The sequence below is a fragment of the Lepeophtheirus salmonis genome, chromosome 11 (assembly GCF_016086655.4).
Source record: "Lepeophtheirus salmonis chromosome 11, UVic_Lsal_1.4, whole genome shotgun sequence".
Lineage (NCBI taxonomy): Eukaryota > Metazoa > Arthropoda > Copepoda > Siphonostomatoida > Caligidae > Lepeophtheirus > Lepeophtheirus salmonis.
The window spans coordinates 21115157-21134630 of NC_052141.2; the positions used below are offsets into that span (position 1 = coordinate 21115157).

The following is a 19474-nucleotide window of genomic DNA, read 5'->3' on the forward strand; positions in this document are numbered from 1 at the left end:
TAACCTCTTTCATGAGACATCATACCTAAAGTTTAAAGTTGGATGTGTGAGGCTTCAACTTAATATTATACGATCTAGCCATAATATATTATTTTCTTCGTTTTCGTATTATTCAATCTTAGCTATCAGTTAAGAATAGCTTTACAGATGACTAGGACCATATGACAGACGTCTCAGTCCTTAGGATCTTTGAACAGTAAACAAAAGGACCTATAAAAAAGGAGCTAAAAGGGGGAAAAGATTGATTGGGCAATCAGTCCTAGGACTGATCCAATACTTCTAGTGTAGAATTACATCACTTTTTTAATTAAGAGGTAAAAGGAACCGGCCATTTTGTTTTTACAAATATTTCTATTATTTGTTAACAAAAGATTTTGGAATATTTATATTGTATGCATGCCTTGGATCAAGACGTGACACTATTTGGATTGGATTTCCCATGATGACATCATTATTAAATTCATGAGGGAAAACTAGGTGATGTGCTCCTGCATTTGATGATAGGGAGGAATAGACTATAGGATTGTGAATTGGTATTAAGTATTATACCGTATATGCTCCATCCTTTATTTTTTGGATATTTATTTATAGGTGAACAGGTAAAAATTGTAAAATATAAATTGGGGAAGAGGGGGAAGCTTACCTGTTGAATGAAGCGTGGACGACTCTCTAGGTAGCTAGCGTGGTATGAAGGTAAATAAGGCACAGGTGCTCCTTTTCTATATCTACATGTTACTTAATGATCCATTGATTGGATGGAAGGAACCCACCAAGCTCATCGGCCCGGTCCGCTCCTTTTTTATTTATCGCATATCATCAGTTGTTGAATACCTTTTGGATCATCAGGAGTTTGTGTCTCCCATCATTATCATAACCATTGTGTGTGTCTTTTTTAAAAAGTTTTTATAGGCAGTGTGCCTCTGTGCCATTAGTTTCTATGACATGAGTTCTTTGTGATTGTATCCACATATTTTATAGCTTGAATACTCGATCCGAGTCACTTATCAAAATACACAAATTCAAGTCTCTAGTATTCCCTTCTAACATGAATCCGAAGGTCCTTTGGATTTGTATAGGTAAGGATAGATTTATTGTTTTGACGTGTCCGTGAAGATTTTTACTATGAGAAGGGACCTCTTAAACGCGAGGGATTCCTTTCTTGACCGTTGAATAATAAAATCAGATTTTATGGGAGATCACTTCCATGTTTATTATTGAGCTACATGAACTCCACTCTCATAAAAATACCTCGTAAAAAATTCAAACAATTCACTCAATTAATGACCATAAATCCATTGCTCATCCATTCATACCATGTCTTATATTTCAGGCCTCTGGATCCTTGCCATTACAACAAGAGCTCAAGAATCAGGAGATTCAGACTCTAATAGAAATGCTGTTCGATATCGAGAGGCCTTTGCTTTTAGCGGGGCTTCATTTATTCGGAGTAATGCTACACTTTCCTTTATACCCGGCTCTACAATTGCCTTCTCCATTCGAACCTGCGTTCCAGGAACGGTCTTGAGTCAAATCGGCTCTAATTTCGATAAGGCCACTCTAGTCATTCTAGGAAACGGTGCTTTGGTCCTCTCCATCTCCGTGGGGGAAAACTCTCCCATTCGCTTAACTTCAAGGAACGTAAACGTTCTTGATGCACGCTGGCATCGTGTGAGCATCGCAACAGGACTCATTCCTGGGTCTATAAGTCTATCTATAGATGGAAACGTGGAGGCCTCAGCCGTCAACGAAGATATGAGTATATTGAGCCGTGTGGATTTATCTCGTGGAGAAGGAGAGTCTCATCCCTTACGTGTTTTAATCGGCATGGTTGCCTGTCTACGACAAGGACCTGGACTCGAGTTTAGTAATAACTCCACCGCTGTTCACTCTCTCGGTGTTATTTGGGGAGAGTGTCTATTGCCTTACCAATGCTCAAGTAAGTTGTTCATGATGATTTAAATGAATGTTTTACACCTTATATAGGATGTGTTAACGTGAAGTATGTTTCTAATATGTTGCATAGACTCTCAAATATGAGTCACTTTATGATTCTTAACCCCTTCTTGAACTTTGTTCTACCTCCATATACATATATTGTACGTAGGTATATGTACATATGTATTTAATGCAGTAAGGCACAAGGGTCGTGCCTGTACATTAATTAATGAAGTAAATTTCTCATACTCTATTCTATGTAAAGTTCAGTAAAATTCAAAAAAATATCGGGAATGAATCCTTGTTGTCATTACAATTGTTTCATAGTAATTCACTCTCATAAGAATGCTCACTTTACTCATCATTTCTCCTCCTCATAGACCTCGTAGTCAATAGTCAGTAATGCTAGTCAATCTATCTGTAAATAAGTATCTTCATATTGTTGGGTAGTTTATACGGATTCGAAGGTTGTCTTTGAAGTAAAAAAAAACAACAAAAAACAAACGTGAGGATTTTGATTTTGTAGCACTAATACAAAAATCGTTTTTTAACCTATTTGTTCCGTCAATACAAAAGCAAGTATGAATTATTTTTATTTTATTTCCAAATTAGTATTCTTTTACCAATCATCGTCCATTTCAACCTACAAATTATTCTGATTAATCCTTTGAGTGTGTTGCATTTAAAGTAATCTAAATAGATCGTTACAATAAAATAATGAATAATTGATGTCAACTCGCCTATCGGGGCAAATATAAGCTTCTAAATCAGATAAAGTTATTAAACGATAGTTAAAATTCTTGGGAATCTCCATTCATCCCAGAAATTTTAATAAGGAACCTATTATTGACTCAAATATGTGTTTGAAATATCGAGCTGTACGTACATATGAAGTAAAAAATCAATTGACATTATCTTCTTTTCTGGCCTTTTGTTCCAGATTGCTTTTATCTTGACACACCACAAAAGTCCAACTATATATATTTTTTTATGAAACTTTTACGTATCTATAAACATATTTCGATCAATTATTGTCGTTGTATTCAAATTTTTAGGATGAGTTGAGAAGGGGTTTTCTAAGACTCAATTAATTTATAAAACTTAATTTGCCTTATGTATGATAGCTTATTTCAAATATAGTACATCAATTTCTAATTTTGTAATGGTGACGATGAATTTTTGCAACTTGCAAAATGTATTTTGCAATTTGCAGCGCCTTCAAAGGATTAATTGGGATAATTTGTTGGGGGAAATGAACGATAATTATAATTAGTAGAAGAATACAATTAATGTGATATATACGTAATAGAAGAAAACATATTGTAGCTTGATTTTGTGTTGATGAACTAACTATAAATATATATATTCAAACAACAGATTTAAAATAACGTTTGTAAGAAGAAGGTGGGAACTATAGATTGTTCGATACTTTTTTCAATAAAATATCTGCCAGGTTATTTTTACCTAACAATATTTTTAAATCAATTTACCCCCCCCATCCTCTTCCTTCCCCTCCAAGGAAAAATACCTACTGTTTGTACAACTGTTGACTCTTAACTATGTTTTATAGTATATGAAAATGTATTAATTTGAAATTTTTCAAGGGCCTAAGAAAATGTAAATAAACATTTTGTAAAACAAACATAATTTCACGCTTCAAGACCTTCAATGTGATTCATGTACATGAAATGCCAATTGTTGCTCCTTCATTATTGTATATACTTGAGAGCAAGTTTGTTCATTAAACTGGGCTATTTGAGCTCCCTATAGCGGTGCGTGTAGGAATGCCATTAAAAGGGATGATAGTATAGGCTAAATTACGGTAGTCTTAAATTTTCAAAAAAAGTATATCTTTCTAATAGGGAGTGTTTAACGTCCGACAGGACTTGTCTACAGATTCAACAAGCTAGGATTGTAAACGTTCATAATGACTAGAACAATTATATCAAAAGAAAATGATGTCTCGGAGTTATTTGAATTTTTGATAGAAATTCGACTTCCTCTTAGGGGTTAAAATTTGGCCTATTGGTCATTCTTGTACATGAAACTTCCCTATACCCAAATATAGCGTTTTCACTGACGTAATAAATTGCATCATAAGGGAAGAAGAGTCTATTTGGGGCCTCAAAGTTGATATTCCTAGTACATAAAATAAACAGATTTGTAATTAATCATGATATAACTCCGTCAAATGACTTTAAAAATAATAAAAGACTGAATTGTGTACTACTTGATGCGAATGATAATTCAATCAAATTAGTAGTTACTAAAAATCCTTTGAAATTGCCAGATTTGTACAATTAAATTTTTGTTAGATCGATTAGGGACAAGAAAAGTAGGATAATTAAGAGAAAAATATCTTATTCCGTCTATTGGAATAGTTAACTTTTATTTTAACTATGAAAATAAGATTGTATAACGGTGTAACAAAATATATTTAATACATTCCGGGCTCAAAAATATAATAAAACTAAGCAATAGAGGGATATATTTATAATAGAGACTAACGTTTAAGTCCTTTTATTTGTTGGCCCCATTTTGACTCGTTGGCCCCATTTTCCTTAATGAAAAAACGGTTTTCATAGTTACAAAACTTGGTTGTTAAAGGAAACCAAAATGAACCACATCAACAATGCTGACGCCTCATGAAGACGCTCTGTATGGGAGCTCCTATTAATTATTCCATCATATTCAAATTCTAACATATCCGCAGCTAGCAAGGAGTGAAGATAGTAATCTCTGTCAACTAATATGTCCTTTCTCAGAGCTATCATATTTTTATTAAATTCTTTCAAGGGTGGTTTGTACACTCACTACAATTTAGCTATGACCAAACTGAGTGGAGAATACGTAGAAATATCCCTACATATTTAATTGCTAGGGATATGATTTTACTGATGTGTCAGTCTTCAATTATTTGGTCCAATTCAGTCTTAGGACATAAGACTGTAGAACTGATTATATAAGGAAGAAATAATAATGAGTGACGGCATCAAGGACCAAACTTAATAATTTTTTAGGACTGATACGCAGGATTGAATTGGACTGGACCAAGCCTGAACTGGAGGGGACTTCAGTCCTAAATAAAGACAGACACAACACTAGATGTGAATATAGGCATAATAATAGTTATTTCGTTATATTACTTATTATCTTAATAATATTTTTTCAGTTGGTACATACAAGTTTGTGAACTGCTGCTGTGGTAGATTAAGTATGTTTCTTTTTGGTTCTAACCTAAATATGTATTCGATATATTTCTAGCCTTTGTAGCTCTCTCTCTGAGACTATATTTTTTGTGGAAATTGTTCATAGAGAATGTAGTACTGTTGCTTCAAAAATGGAGCAACATCACTTTTATTAATATTAATTTTTCATTGGTTAGCACTAAAAGATTTCCACAAATAATCATTTATATTAAAAGTGAGAATGATGAAGAACTAATTTATCGCTCTAATTATTATCAATATTATATATAAGATTCTTTTAATATTATCTTCTTTTTCGTAATATATATATTTATAATTTATAAGCGTATAATCTCCCTCATATCTCTTTTGTCTAAGCATATCCTGGAATCATATCGCTATTGTTACATCATCATTAGTTTTCTCATAGTTAATCAAGCGAGAACATTTTGCTTGTTGAGGAGAGGAGAAGGAAAGAGCATATACGTACATATTTAATCCATCCCAATGCAAAACACATAATTTACTGCTTTACTTGTACACACGTCGCTAACTTTATTGGTTCACACAACCTTCCCTCCGAAAAGATATAGAGAAATGGCCCCAAAACAATTGTTAGTTTGGAAATTCTCCCCAATTTTTGGAATTATTATTCAAATATTGTTAGTAATTGTTCACATTTCGGTACTTTTATTGTATCACGCAACCTTTCATCAGAAAAGAAATTAAAAAATGGTCCAAAATCTGTTGATCCACTTCTTCCCATGTATGGAATTATGATTCAATAAATGTTGGGAATAGTTCACAGCATTAACAAGATACAATTTTTATGTAACCAATCAACGTTCATAACACAGATAAGGTTAAAATGAGCAGATAAATCGACAGCTAACAATGAAATAAACCTGAAATCGATAGCCAACAATGAAATAAACCTTACATTTGTATCAACGTTCAGCACACTGATAGGAGTAAATTTGTGTGTTAGTGAGGATAGGCCGTGTATGGTAGAAGAGTATTAGAAGAATTTGTCAAGTTGTAACAAAATATATACTTTATATGCAACCACAGAACACAAGGGCATGGTAACACTCAAAATTCATGTGGATTATATTGATATTCTTTGACGAATTATCCTCAATTTCAATCAACAAGGATTATTCGTAAAGTGGCGCCACAATAACTCACAGACTAAAGAACAAATTGTCATGAAATGTTGACAGCTGTCTTTTGAAGGTTGGCTGAAAAGGAGGTGAATAATAAAAAAATGCACCATCTATGTGAGAAGCCGGTGACTTTTCAGCCCATGTGTTATATATGACTTATAGAAATAAAAATGGATTTTCTCATTTTTGTTCACGACTTTTTTTTATGTTGACGCTCCACATATATGTATAGAATCTTTTAATAATGTGGGAATATACTTATAATAATAAATTATTATTATGAAGAGGAAAAATAGATGCTTATTTGAATGACATTTCCGCTTCGTTTTCATATTGTCTTCTATCGAATACTTGTATCTACCAATACGAAACCAAGGACTAAAGACAAGCATGTTGTAAGTTACTGATCAGATGAGGGGGGTTAAACGGGATTATATAGCTATATATATATATGTATATTTTTTTTTTTCTCGGGGGGGGGATCATTCAAAATTTTTACTCTGTGGTAAAAATTTACAAAATGAAGCTTCAAGTATCAATAGAAAATTGATATTTTTGGAAGAAAATTGAATTTTGTTAAAAAAAATTTCAAAAATCCATAGCTGTTCTAAAAAAATCAAAAATACACAGCTATTCACAAATTTTTTATTTGTTTTTGAAAAAAAAAATTCGAAAAATTTCAAAAATTCCCAGAAAATTATATTTTGTGAAAAAAAATTGAAAAATTAAATTAACTTTTAAATATGTAATTTTCTAGAAAAACGCAAATATTCCTTTTTTTTGGCGGGCATTTCCTGCAAACACCCCAGCTTATAAAAGCTACCCACTTCCCTCCATCATTCGATTTATTATATATTTTTGATTTTTGAAGCTCTCTCACTAATCCATGTAATCCGTGGAAGATGTTTAATAAGAAGACGGATTATATTTTTATTTTGTATACAACATATATGTATTTTAAAGAAGTTTCAAGCATTCTAATAGGATAAAATACTGTGGAGTGAAGGTTTAATTTACTGAAGATGATGTACATATATTGTTACTTAATAGGTAAAGCCAATCCTCTGCTCCCTTCATCCTCTTCATTCATTATGAAAAGAGTTATAACTATCACTCTTTGTTGCATTCTACTAGCCTTAAGTAAAATGACACATATTTTATGACCTTCAACCCAATTATACCCATGCCGCTATTGTCGTCCCTAGTAGGATACAGTATGGCTCGAAACTACTCTCATCTAAATTTGTTGTCCCCTGTCGATTACCTCGTCCCACTTGATAGCTATGGGCTATTTCAATAATTATTATTTTTGATGCATGAACAATGGCATAACTTATAAGTTCTGAGCCCAGATGGGATCTCTGTAAAGAAAAAAACTAAATATATAGTCTTTTAAAAGAGGGGAAAAAGGTTGATGCGTGTGCTCTTTATTCTTTTTTAGCCTTATTTAATATATCGTGACTGTGTTATCATTTCCCTCCAAAAGAAGAATAAATGTTTTTTATAATGTAAGAGTTTCTCCTCTTTATAGCAGTAATTCATTTTCTCCTCCCAAAATCATATCGTAGGCAGCTGATATGACAAGGGTCTTAATTCAGTATTAACATACATATGTCTAGCTCCCCCCACCTGAGCTCTTGTACAAATCTCATTTCTTTACTTATGCTCTGTTTCCAAAAGGACAAGAATATAATTTCTTGTTGACCCTATAAATATATTGGCCATTTTATTATTTATATAAATAGACTTGAATAAGGATCTACGCAACACTAATCAGGGGCATCCGCAGAATTATAAACTATATTGTAACTATTATATCCGATTGAGGGGTTGGGAGGATAATGAAAATATTTAGTTGTTAAGTTATCGTTAGGAGTCAACAATGTTGTATGTCCAAGTATGGTTCAAAATTCTCAATAACTCCTGTTTTGAAACAACATCTGCTGCGATCCATAGATTGCTCAAATTGACCTATCTACTAACAAAATCAAATAGTGGCGTCAAGGAATTTGTCCTTTTCGTTACTGATCAAATATCAAAAATGAAGTGATAAATACCATTGATGATTCTCTTATTTTGATTTTTGTAAAGGATTTGTACATATTATTTATTATATACATTAAATGTCTCAGACTACCAAAGTTTTTCTGTAGCACAATTTGTTGGAATTTCAAACAATTTTTCAACCCGAACGGAAATCCTTTTATTACGTCTAATTTTTGCAGAAACTTTGAGACTAGGATTAAAAAAAAAAAACTTTTTATACGACCATATTATTAGGAAAAACGATTTATTGGGAATTTTGATGATTTGTTTTGTTTAAAAAGAAGTTTCTTGGTGGCCTTGACAACAAAGGTGATCCTTAGTCGAGTGCAATGGGGATCTCCGGTTGTGAATCACTGCCTTCTTATATAGAGTTGTATTAAATCTGACCATAGAAGAGTGTGATATTTTTTGTACTTCCAATCTGAACAGGATTTAAAAACGATTAAATGTTGGTCTTCGTTCTAAACAAAAATATTAATCCCAATCCAATGAGTGGAAGTTTTTTTGGGGCTGTAGAAGAGACTATGAAAATGCAGCTCCGATTGACAGCAATGTTAAGGCACATCCACGTCCTTACTTTGATTCTATCACACAACCTTTGACCCGAACAGAAACTCAAAAAGGAAGCAAATTGAGATAGTAGTTGGCTAAATTCTTCCCAACAATTATAATTCAATAATTGTTGGGGATTCATCACAGCTTAAAAGGAGTAAATTATATTTCAATCAATCATCGTTCACTTTTAGGATCAAGAAGAGCTGAAAAAACGACAGTTGACAAGCAATAAGCTGTATATTTTTGTGTTAATGAGGTAACCCTTTGAGTCCGAAATATAAATCGGGTTGGATCGTTCTCATATAAAATTGATTCTATAGAGGAGTTGGTCATGATGTCAGCTACCTTTAAAAATGGTGAACGTCGACACACAATATCGTCATAATATAAAGTTAAACAAGTTTCGAAAAATCATTTTACTGCAACTCATAAATCAGGAATGTAGAGAAAGTTGTTTCATAGATTGAGATCTAAAGAAGGTTGGTCTACATATATATTGAGACAGACAAAATAGGTTTTAGATTTGAAAAGGAATGCGTTTGGCTCAAGGCTTTGAACCAAAATATCGGTCTAGAAAAAATCAACTAAGACCGAACCGAGTAGGGAGAATTCTGTCTTGGACCGTGTCTCAACACTAGTACCTATATATTTAGTTGTTTCGTGTGCGGTGAGAAAATAAATTTGGATCATACATAATAGTGACTTTCGGTGAAAAGGGAGAGAAATGGAGCCTCGTATATTTATGTAGCAGCTGATAGGTGTATACTAATTATTACTTACATATATAAAATATATCCTGGAAAACGGGAGCGGCTTTTTTAGTTGGCAATTTTAACAGGTTTTTATTTGCTTTCTAAAGCTGTTATCATTAACCTTAAATGTTGAGAAGGCATTATCTAAGTAATCACACTTGGGTATACTCATGAAAGACAGAGTAATAATGAGAGTATCCTCCGAAGTTATTCGCCCTTGTTGGACTCAAAGTATAATTTAGGATTTTCTTGCCAAAATACAAAGTGGGATTTGTGTCTTTTTCCTTAATTTTCTACCTGTTTGCAGCTGGTCGAATGAAACAAACTGATAGCTCAGCCGCTCTCCTCTAAATATTCTTCAAAATTGTCCGGATTACCATCTTAATTATGGGTTCAATCTAGCAGGTCATAGTTGTAGAAGAGTCAATTGAAAGTAACTTTGTGGATTTATAAGCATAAGTCCTTTTTGGACTTAGTCGGAGTAGACTTGGAATAATTCTCATCCATTTCCTTCTTCCCTTCATCACAGTGGCTTGTATCTGAAGGAATAAAACGTCATAATCCTTATGCTTCTCTCTTCTAAAGAAAAATCTTAAAATGGTCAACATAGCCATGTTGATTTTGGCTCCTTTTTTTTAGCATACTGATAGGTCATACTAGCTATAACTCACGACTGTAATTGTTGTACATAGATCTATTGCCATTCAGTTGATTTGAGCTCGAATTTTGTACGTATATACCTAAATTTATGTTACGTTAATTCTTTATTTATAAATAACTATTCCTCTATGTTATAATGGAGGACTTTGTAGGAATTATATTAGGGAACTGTACAAGTTGGGACCAAAAAATCATATGAATGAACCGTTTCAAATAAATATTTTACACCCTTTGAGATGAGGATAATGTAATAATTGATGGTAGATTGATAATTGTGTAATTTTGAACTTTTTAATGGATGTTGAGTATTCTGTGCCGCATGATCTAGTTCAAATACCCACAGTTATGTTTTTTTGTAATATGAATACTCTGCATCAAATGAATGCTTAATTTTATTAGACACAAATATAATTATTGCATCAATGGTTATTTGGTAAATAAATTGTTCAGTGTTTTATTTTAATCAAGCGTAATGATACGTAGAAATTTTAAGTTGTAAAATCTGGTTATACAAGAATAAAACTTGTATACATAGTATATTGGTACGGTTTAACAAAAAAAAAAAAACTCAATTTGTCTTAGAACAAAGATGCATCATTTTGTTAAAAATAATAATTTTCTTATTCTTCTGAAAGAAGGCTCCGATCAGGAAATAAAATAATTTGTTCCTCAGAGTTAAAACTCCATGCAACCTAATTTAGATGAATTGAATAAACTATGATAGAGTTGGTGGTGGCTCAATAGAGTTGGCGTGTGATTCATGGTGAATTATGGTCAATTTTGTATATATTATGTTTCAATTCAAATCTTTTGATGCGTATAGTATTATGCTTATCAAACAATTAATTTTATATTCAAACCTGAATAAGCAGTAGAAATTTACACGGATCCTTAAACCCCAGAAAAATATAGAGAAAAAAACCTTAATTTCGTTTGTAAATGAAGTCAAAGTGTTAAGTAAAATATATTATTATAGCATGATGACGATATCTTTTCTTGAATAACAATGATCTGTTAACCTTTGTATTATACAATCATAGGTGGTATCTAAAGTTTCATTTTCTAAAGAATATTATGAACTGTATTCATTTCTAAAAATTCTATTTTCATAGCCTGAGTTAACAGAGCCAGCTCCCATTTACCTCAAGATTTATTATATGATCAGAAAATGTTTTATACAATGTGTCCTGAGAATCGTGAACAAATTTTTTCAAAAGCCATGCCTGTTTCAAGATTCTCAGTACAAGTAGAAAGACAAGTAGACTTTCTTTTACTTCATATAAGTAATGAAATCAGAAAATGACCACCCTTGGCCTCAACCATGCTCTAAATCAGGGTTTGCCAACAATCTTTTTAAAGCTGAGGGCTTTTGTTAGATTCCCAGAAGGCTTGAGGGCTACCAGCTCAAAAACATGTGCAAGCGAATCAAGAAATCAAAAGCATACAATATTTGAAGAAAAAGTCCAATGGGCGACTAGGTTGTTGACCCCTGGTCTAGATCCTAGTCCTTTCAGGTCATCTTTACGTATTCTCCTGACGTGTCAGCCCACTAATTCTCCATGGCAGCATTTATGGTGCCACATGGGGAGTCTACCTCTGGATGGTGCCCAACATCCCATGTTCAAGATTGTTGCAGTCTGGTGAGTAGAGAGGCCACATTGACCATAAATTCGCCAAATTGTTTTCACATCACTTGAGAGTTTTATTGGGCTTGTGGGCGGGAATAGGGTCTTGCTAGAAAACTTAACTGCCCTTGGGGTAATTGCCCATCACCGACTCGGAAATACCATGTTCTCCATTACGTCCAGGTACACGTCAACTCCGATCTTGAGGCCTTTTTGGAAACCAAAAGGTACATGAAGGCTGCTATCCTTTTCCAATTTTGCCTGCCACTTCCAGGCTCCCACATGGGGGCTCTTCTTGTCGTCATTCAGCTTTTTAATCTTTGCAATGATAATCTTTGAGCACGGGACAATACGATGGATCTTTTCATAACTCATTCACACGTCAAGAAGCGGTCACAGAGTATTTCTTTTGACCTCCGTCTCAGCTGTCCATGATCTAACAGAAAAATTTGTTTCACAAGAATAGTTAGTTTTTATTACTCTCCTAATTGATATTTCGGGAAAAATCCGTTACTTATTTAGTATGTCCTTTCCAAAGTTTCAATCACGATTCACTTTAGACACACTATATAATTCAGTAGTCTTGGTTCAAGGACACTTTGCTGTACTTCTTATTGCCAAAAGCTACTTGGGCGAAAAGAATATATTTGTTGATGATTTTAATTATATACAGGACCAACTTCAATGACAAACACATGTTAAAAATTATAGAGTCAGAGACGACCTCGGATAGAGAAGTGTCTATCTGGACGTGACCAGGCTCATAGGTGCTCCAACATATTGGGTCCAAACGATTGATTCATTCCCATTCTCCATTGAATCTCTATCATTGTTAACTATTTTTCGGTAATGATTCTATTTTTTTCATGTTTTTTGTCAAATTTACATCTTTTAAATTCCCTGCCCCGCCTCTAAACATTGATCAATTTGGCTTAAATTGTATATTTCAACATTTTCGGTCCATGTCCTTCCATGTTAATAATGTACATTTAGTGTATTTTTAGTAGAAAACAATGGATAAAAAGTATTTTTCTCACTCTTGTTTTACATTTGAGTTTCCTCAGAGTTTGAGTATCAAATTACGAAATGCAAATACTAATTAATTAATTGTTAATATTATTATTTGTTCCCAATACAATATTGTATATATAATAATAATATTCTAATCATACTGTGTGTGTGTGTGTGTGTTTCTCACTCGTTACTCCTAATATGCTCTCAGCTGTGCTTTAAACACAGCACCACCACTTAATATCATGTTACAATTTTTTAACAAAATGTTTTTAATATTATTATTCATTAACTTATAATTGCTGTTATATTGCATTTATAGTTATTGTTGTCCCCTAGTATGTACATGATTCTACGCTCGAGTTAGTTGTTTATTCGTCACAATTTAACACAAAAATACATAGGATTTGTTGCGTCAGGCCTTAATTATTCGGTCAAGTCCAGTCTTAGGATATAACTTTGTATGTTTTTTAGGAATGAGCTGGACCGGACCAAGAGTTGAAGGGTGAGGCGTCTGCTGGGGGTGGAATCGAGGAATTTTTACTTTTTACAAGAAAATTTAATATTAGATTGTTTAAAAAAAAAAAAAAACATTCAAATATTTGAAATTGAATTAATTTTTTCAAATTTTTTTCCAAAAAAAAAATTAATTTCCTGTGAATACTAATGATATTTTTGAATTTTTCTCAAAAAAATTTATTATATGAAGGTCAATTTTAAAAATTTTTACAAAAAATTTAATATTTAATTTTTTTCCCCGAAAACGTTTTGTATTTTAATGTAAAATAATTACTATTTCAAGAAATAGATAACGTCATCTGTGATGAGTACCTTATGAAAAATAAGCTGATGATGACGTCATTGAGTATTTGTAATTGTTAGACTTAGAAATTGGAAGGGGTGAATGTTTTGGTTATTTCAACTCTCCATGACCCAAGGTTAAAGGACAGATTGATTATTCATGGATAAAGTGAGTAAACAAAGTGCTGTGGAAGATGAGTCTTCGATTTTGTGGCTTTTCTTCAAGGAGAATTAACTCCTAGGAGACAGAGTTATCTTGTACGAAATGGATACCAATCATTAGTAGGTTATATTTCGACATTCCACCTCAGCCTAGAACATCAAACCCTCTGTAGTTGTGACTCTACGCATGAAAAACAAGATTTCCTTTTATTATTCGATTTGCTAAGAATGACATCTTTCTTCTCTAAAAGTGCGTTCTCCACTGCATCGTACATATTTGTATGAATAACATGCATTAACCACCTAAAATGTTTAATCAACCAACCTCCAATATTAGAAATGTAAAAGATAAAAAAAAAAATATTTACAGATACAGATACAGAAAATGACAGATATATCAGTTTAATATTCATTTTTACGTTTCAAATTTATATACAAACAAATTTCTAGACATATTTCTACAAAGTTTATTTTATTTACGAATCCAATATTTTAAGGGAAGTCCATTTTTTTTTTTTTTTTGCACCCAAAAAAAAAAAAAACGAAATGATCATTTAGAACGATTTCTTTTTTTTCCCTAATTTTTTTGATTTGAATAAATTTAGAAAACGTCTTAATTCGTATTGTTGTTTCTTGAGACACCTTTCATATTTTTTTTAAACAATTCAACCCCGATTTAGTCTTCTTGAGCTCCAAAAAAAACAACAACAGTTTTTGTGTTTTGGGTATAGAATAAGCTCCCCTTAAATGACCCTCCCCGTTTTAGCTTGTCCAAGTCCAAAAGAGGCACCCATGCAAAATTTCAGCCTTTTAGGTCCAACAATGTGGACGCCCATAAAGGACACACTCAAAAACTGTATTATAGGTACATATATGTATATTATTATTGGATACCAAGGTTAATTCCCTGTTCTAATAGTCCTAATAGCAATATACTCAATATATATATTATGAGGAATTAATGGTTTGAGGGGATTCTTAGTTCATTATGTAACAATGCTACGTTGACTGTACCTAATTGAATGCTTGTTATCATGTCTGCGGAGGTGGAAGGAGTAGGAGGGGGAAAAAAAAAGGATGAATGGAATAGAATATGGCTTATTTATCAATTTACTTATGTAATTTTTATAATAATAATGTATGTATGTATGTAACTAGCTGTTCCTAAACAAATTCTGCCTAGGAATCCGTCATGCGTTACGTGTGATGCAATCATAACTTACTCTCAATCCCATTCCTCCTCTTTTGGCTCTAAATCCCTACCTCCATCACATTTGATGTATAGAGCATTTACGTGACGTCAGCATTGTTGTTTTATCATGTTTGATTAGAATTAAAACACATTTTTTATTCATATTAAGGAAAATGATGAACTATTGGATCATGTTAAAATAGGACCAACGGATAAAAGGGCTTAAGCCATACTTCCTATCAAAAATATATTCCTCAATTGTCTAGTTTTATAATAACTATAAGGGGTGGTGTCTTTGGTGGGGGAGGGGCTGTATCCCCCCTTAAATTAAAGGATTTTTCGGTTGTTACTAGAAAATTTAATATATGAAATTTAATTTTTCAAATTGGTTTTCCAAAAAAAATAATTTTTTGTGGATTTTGTAAATTTTTCTGCAAAAATTTTATAATTGAAGATTTGTTTCAAAAAATTTTATATCTGATTTTTTTTTGATCAATTGTAAATTTTTGACTTTTTTAAAAATTATTTTCCCTCGAACTTTAATTTTTAAACTATTTTCCAAAAAAATAAAAATATATATATATAATCCTTGGCTATACAAGAGCATCATCTGGAGGAGGGGCAGGAGATGTGCTTAAGAAATTTTGTGTTTTAATAAATAAAATCTTTTAAATAGAGAAACTATTTTTTTTTTTCATAAGAAAGGTCAAATTTTTAAAGTTGAAGAAAGAAAAGATTTTTTTTTTTAATGCCATCCTTAATTATTTGTCTTACTTTATATTCAATGCACCAGGAAGTATCTGCAGTACTATAAGTGCGCTTAGACTCTATTATATTTGAGAACCACTGGTCGACATATGGCCCTAACTGGGAAATATTTGTACAAATTGGTTACTAAAAATCACTAAAGACTTAACGAGGGAAAAATCAACCTAAATAAACTCCTAAGACTAATTTAATTTTCATTGACTACATGTTATTATTTTTCTTTTTGCAGAAGTCAATTGGACAGAGTACACCCATGAAACATCTCAAATTTCCTTTCCCTTCACTTGTCCTGAGTCCTCGAGTGACTGCGATCAAGTGAACGGAGTCTGCCTCCCGGAATCAACCTCTGCTCCGTCCTGTCTCTGCAAACCTGGTTTCTCTGGCCCTACATGCACCACACCTGCCTCTTCCTGTAATGAAAACCCTTGTGTTCATGGATCCTCGTGTACAGAGGATCCCTCCGGAGGCTCTGGATACTCCTGCTCTTGTGTTCCTCCCTTTTCAGGGACGAATTGTGAAATTGAAAAGGACTTTTGTGAAAATAGTCCCTGTGTTGAGGGAGGATTCTGTTTTCCGCAACCTGCTGGATTCTTTTGTGAATGCTCTCTACCATACTACGGACCGGATTGTCGGAATACATTCTCCATCAATCATTCCCCACGTCTTTTGGTAAGGGATTGTTTTTTATATTTATATTCATTACAATATTCCAATCATATTATATCTACAAGGATATTGCTTAGGGGCTCCACGTGACTCTTTTTTTTGAGGGGGAAATTCTTTGGATTTTTTAATAATGTTTCAAAGACTCTTATTTATTATTGTATAAGTGACTTGAGAAGAACCAAGAGCCTCTGCACTTTACATAATTATTCACAATGAGTCCCCAACAACCCCAATTTCATTTGTGAATTAACTCACGTCAATAATTGCATCATTATTTAAACTCAATGTTGATATTTTTACTATTTATTAAAGGAAGGAATTTCCAAGAAAACATGATGCAGCTTGATCAAATGACTTTATATCAAGAATACAAAAAAAAGACTTAACAATTGCATTGAATGATACTTGATGCTTATGATATTATAATTAAATAGAAGTAATATGAACGGAAAGTCCCTAAGAATGGCTAAATTTGTACAATTATTTTTTTTATACGAGTAGGCACGAACAAAGTGGAATAGTTAGATAAACAGATCTCATTCTTTCTTTGTAATAGTTTTTCTTTTCTTTTAAACTTTATCAAATGGCTTTATGTATATATGGTATATAAAAAGACTTAGTATTTGCATTGACTACTACTTGACCTCAAAGATAAATATTGATATTTGAATTCCATCAAAGTAATCTGTTTTAAAACTCCCCTTCAAATCCCTAAATTCTTTCAAATTGTTTGTTTTCAAATAATTTGAAACGAGAAAAGTAGAGTAATTTATAGAAAAATACCTAGTAGTCCTTTACATTCTTAATGGTTAAATAAGATTGTATAACGATGTACTAAGATAGTTTAAAACATTTCGGGGTTAGATAATTATATTATAAAACTAAGCATAGAAGGATTCGTGTTTGATAAAGAGTAAGGGTCAAGTCCTTTTATTTCTTGGTCCCATTTTGACAGCATCCAATTGTTGGCTATTTCAATTAATATGCATGAAAAATAAAATCGTTTATATTCAAACTTGATTTGTTTAGGCTCCCAAAATGGTGGAACATTAACAATGAAAATGCTCTATTCATTATGAGAGATGGATGGGGACATGGGTTCCCCCTTCTTGTGTAATCCATGATAGTTGAGAAATGAGACAATCACATCATTGCCTGCTCCTCAAACGCACTTTAAGTCTTCTTTTCTTCATAATTAAAAAAGTGATATGAGCTATAGCAAGGACTAGGGAAACCATTATTATTTATTTATGACATATTTTCTTATAATTCTAAAAATTAGTTTTTTTTCTTCTATGGATTGTTGTTTATGGGGCTTCATTTATACGAAGGGATGAGTGTATAAGCAAACCATACACACTAATTACATACTTTATTATTAGAGCGGTTTGATTGTCAACTTTTTTCAAATTTCGATGAATGGCTGCGCGGAAAAGTGTTCATATGGTTTGAAAATTACCTATGCAAAACTGCATTGTTCTACAAGCTCATTTCAAACTCTTCACTTTGTAAACATGGATACTAAGAAAAGATGTTTAGTTATTTTCCATAAATTAGTTTTGATAGGCATTTTTCTAACCTATAAAACGTATTTAATAAGTTGGGTTTTTTTTTCTAAAATTGTCTTATTGAGCAAAAAAGAGAAAAAAGTTAGGAAGATTTTTTGATCCGCGTATAGCGTGCATCCTTATTTCTATATTTTCGGAAAAGAAAGATGAAATTTGCATTGTGGGGTTCTCTCTTTTTTACTCCATAGGGTAGCCTTGGGGGAAAAACTGTATTAATATTTTTTATAGGTCATCATTAATTAATTTAAAATACTCTTCATTGACGAAGTAAATAAATTTTGTCTCCTTTCAAAAATTGTACAGAATGTACTACTTAAAGATGTGGGCCAATGAAATGATGCATTGGTTAGTTAAGTATCAAATTCCAACTTTTCCACTCTAGCCGTATTCGAAATAGGAAAAAAGTTAAAGAACACACCAGCCTATTTGGTATACCTACAACACAATACAAAAGCTATGTTTTTATTCATTTTATGAGCTGCATGGATGCAGTTCAAGTAGTGTGTGTTTGTGTGCCTGTATTAAGTGGATAATTCCAACAATCTATGTTTTATTACTTTGAAAAGATTAACTCTTTGAATGTTATTGTAATGGGGCACCTCATTTTATACATACCTAAACGTACATTATGTCTAAGTGTACGCCCACTTTATATTAAGGAGGATGATGAGTTGACAAGAGTCCTCTCTCTACCCATTATATATGTGTGTGTGTCTATGAGAGAGAGTAGTTATATATACTTATTATTTGACACAAAGAGCCCTTTGTTTCTACCTTACCACTCTTTACCTATATCATGTCCTATAATTTAGGAAAAATTATAAGTACACAGTACTTACTAGTGCTGGGTTTCGGTCTGAATAGTCTAAACCGATCTGATACTCATATAATTTTAGACGATCAAACATATTTGTTCCTTACAAGACGTTTGGCCTGGAGTTGTCTTTCAAAAATTCTTAAAATTCGACATGGACTTGCTAGGACAAAAATATAGAGTGTATATTAAATATTACTGCAACTCATAAATCAGGAATGGGGAGAAAGTTGTCTCATAGATTGAGATGCAAAAAAGTTGGTTCTATATATTATGAGAGACCAAATAGGTCCACGATTTAAAAACGATTACATTTGGGGTCTACGGTTTGAACCAAAATATTGGTCCAAATCTGTCATGAAAAAAACCTTTGAACCGAACCGTAGAAAAAATATTCACACATATACCATGGGAATTTTATTTGAGCTTCGTGCGTGTAGAGAAAATAAATTCTGATCATACATTATTGAGACTTCCGTTGAAAAGGTAGAGGACCCTTGTATATTTATGTAGGACCTTCTAGGTTTATATTAATTATTACTAGAGATGTATAAAACTATCTTAG

At 32.5% G+C, this 19474-nt stretch overlaps 1 protein-coding gene across 2 annotated transcripts in view; it reads left to right on the top strand.

The window, feature by feature from the left end:
- Positions 1-292: 292 nt before the first annotated feature.
- crb (cell polarity complex component crumbs) overlaps positions 293-19474 on the top strand; it is a 48807-nt gene continuing 29625 nt past the window's right edge. For both annotated transcript variants that reach the window (XM_071891775.1, XM_040721727.2), the window contains exons 1-4: positions 293-533; positions 592-1076; positions 1331-1936; positions 16091-16530. In XM_071891775.1, the coding sequence (XP_071747876.1) occupies positions 1046-1076; positions 1331-1936; positions 16091-16530 (1077 nt within the window). In that variant the 5' untranslated portion in view covers positions 293-533; positions 592-1045. The remainder of the gene's footprint in view (positions 534-591; positions 1077-1330; positions 1937-16090; positions 16531-19474) is intronic.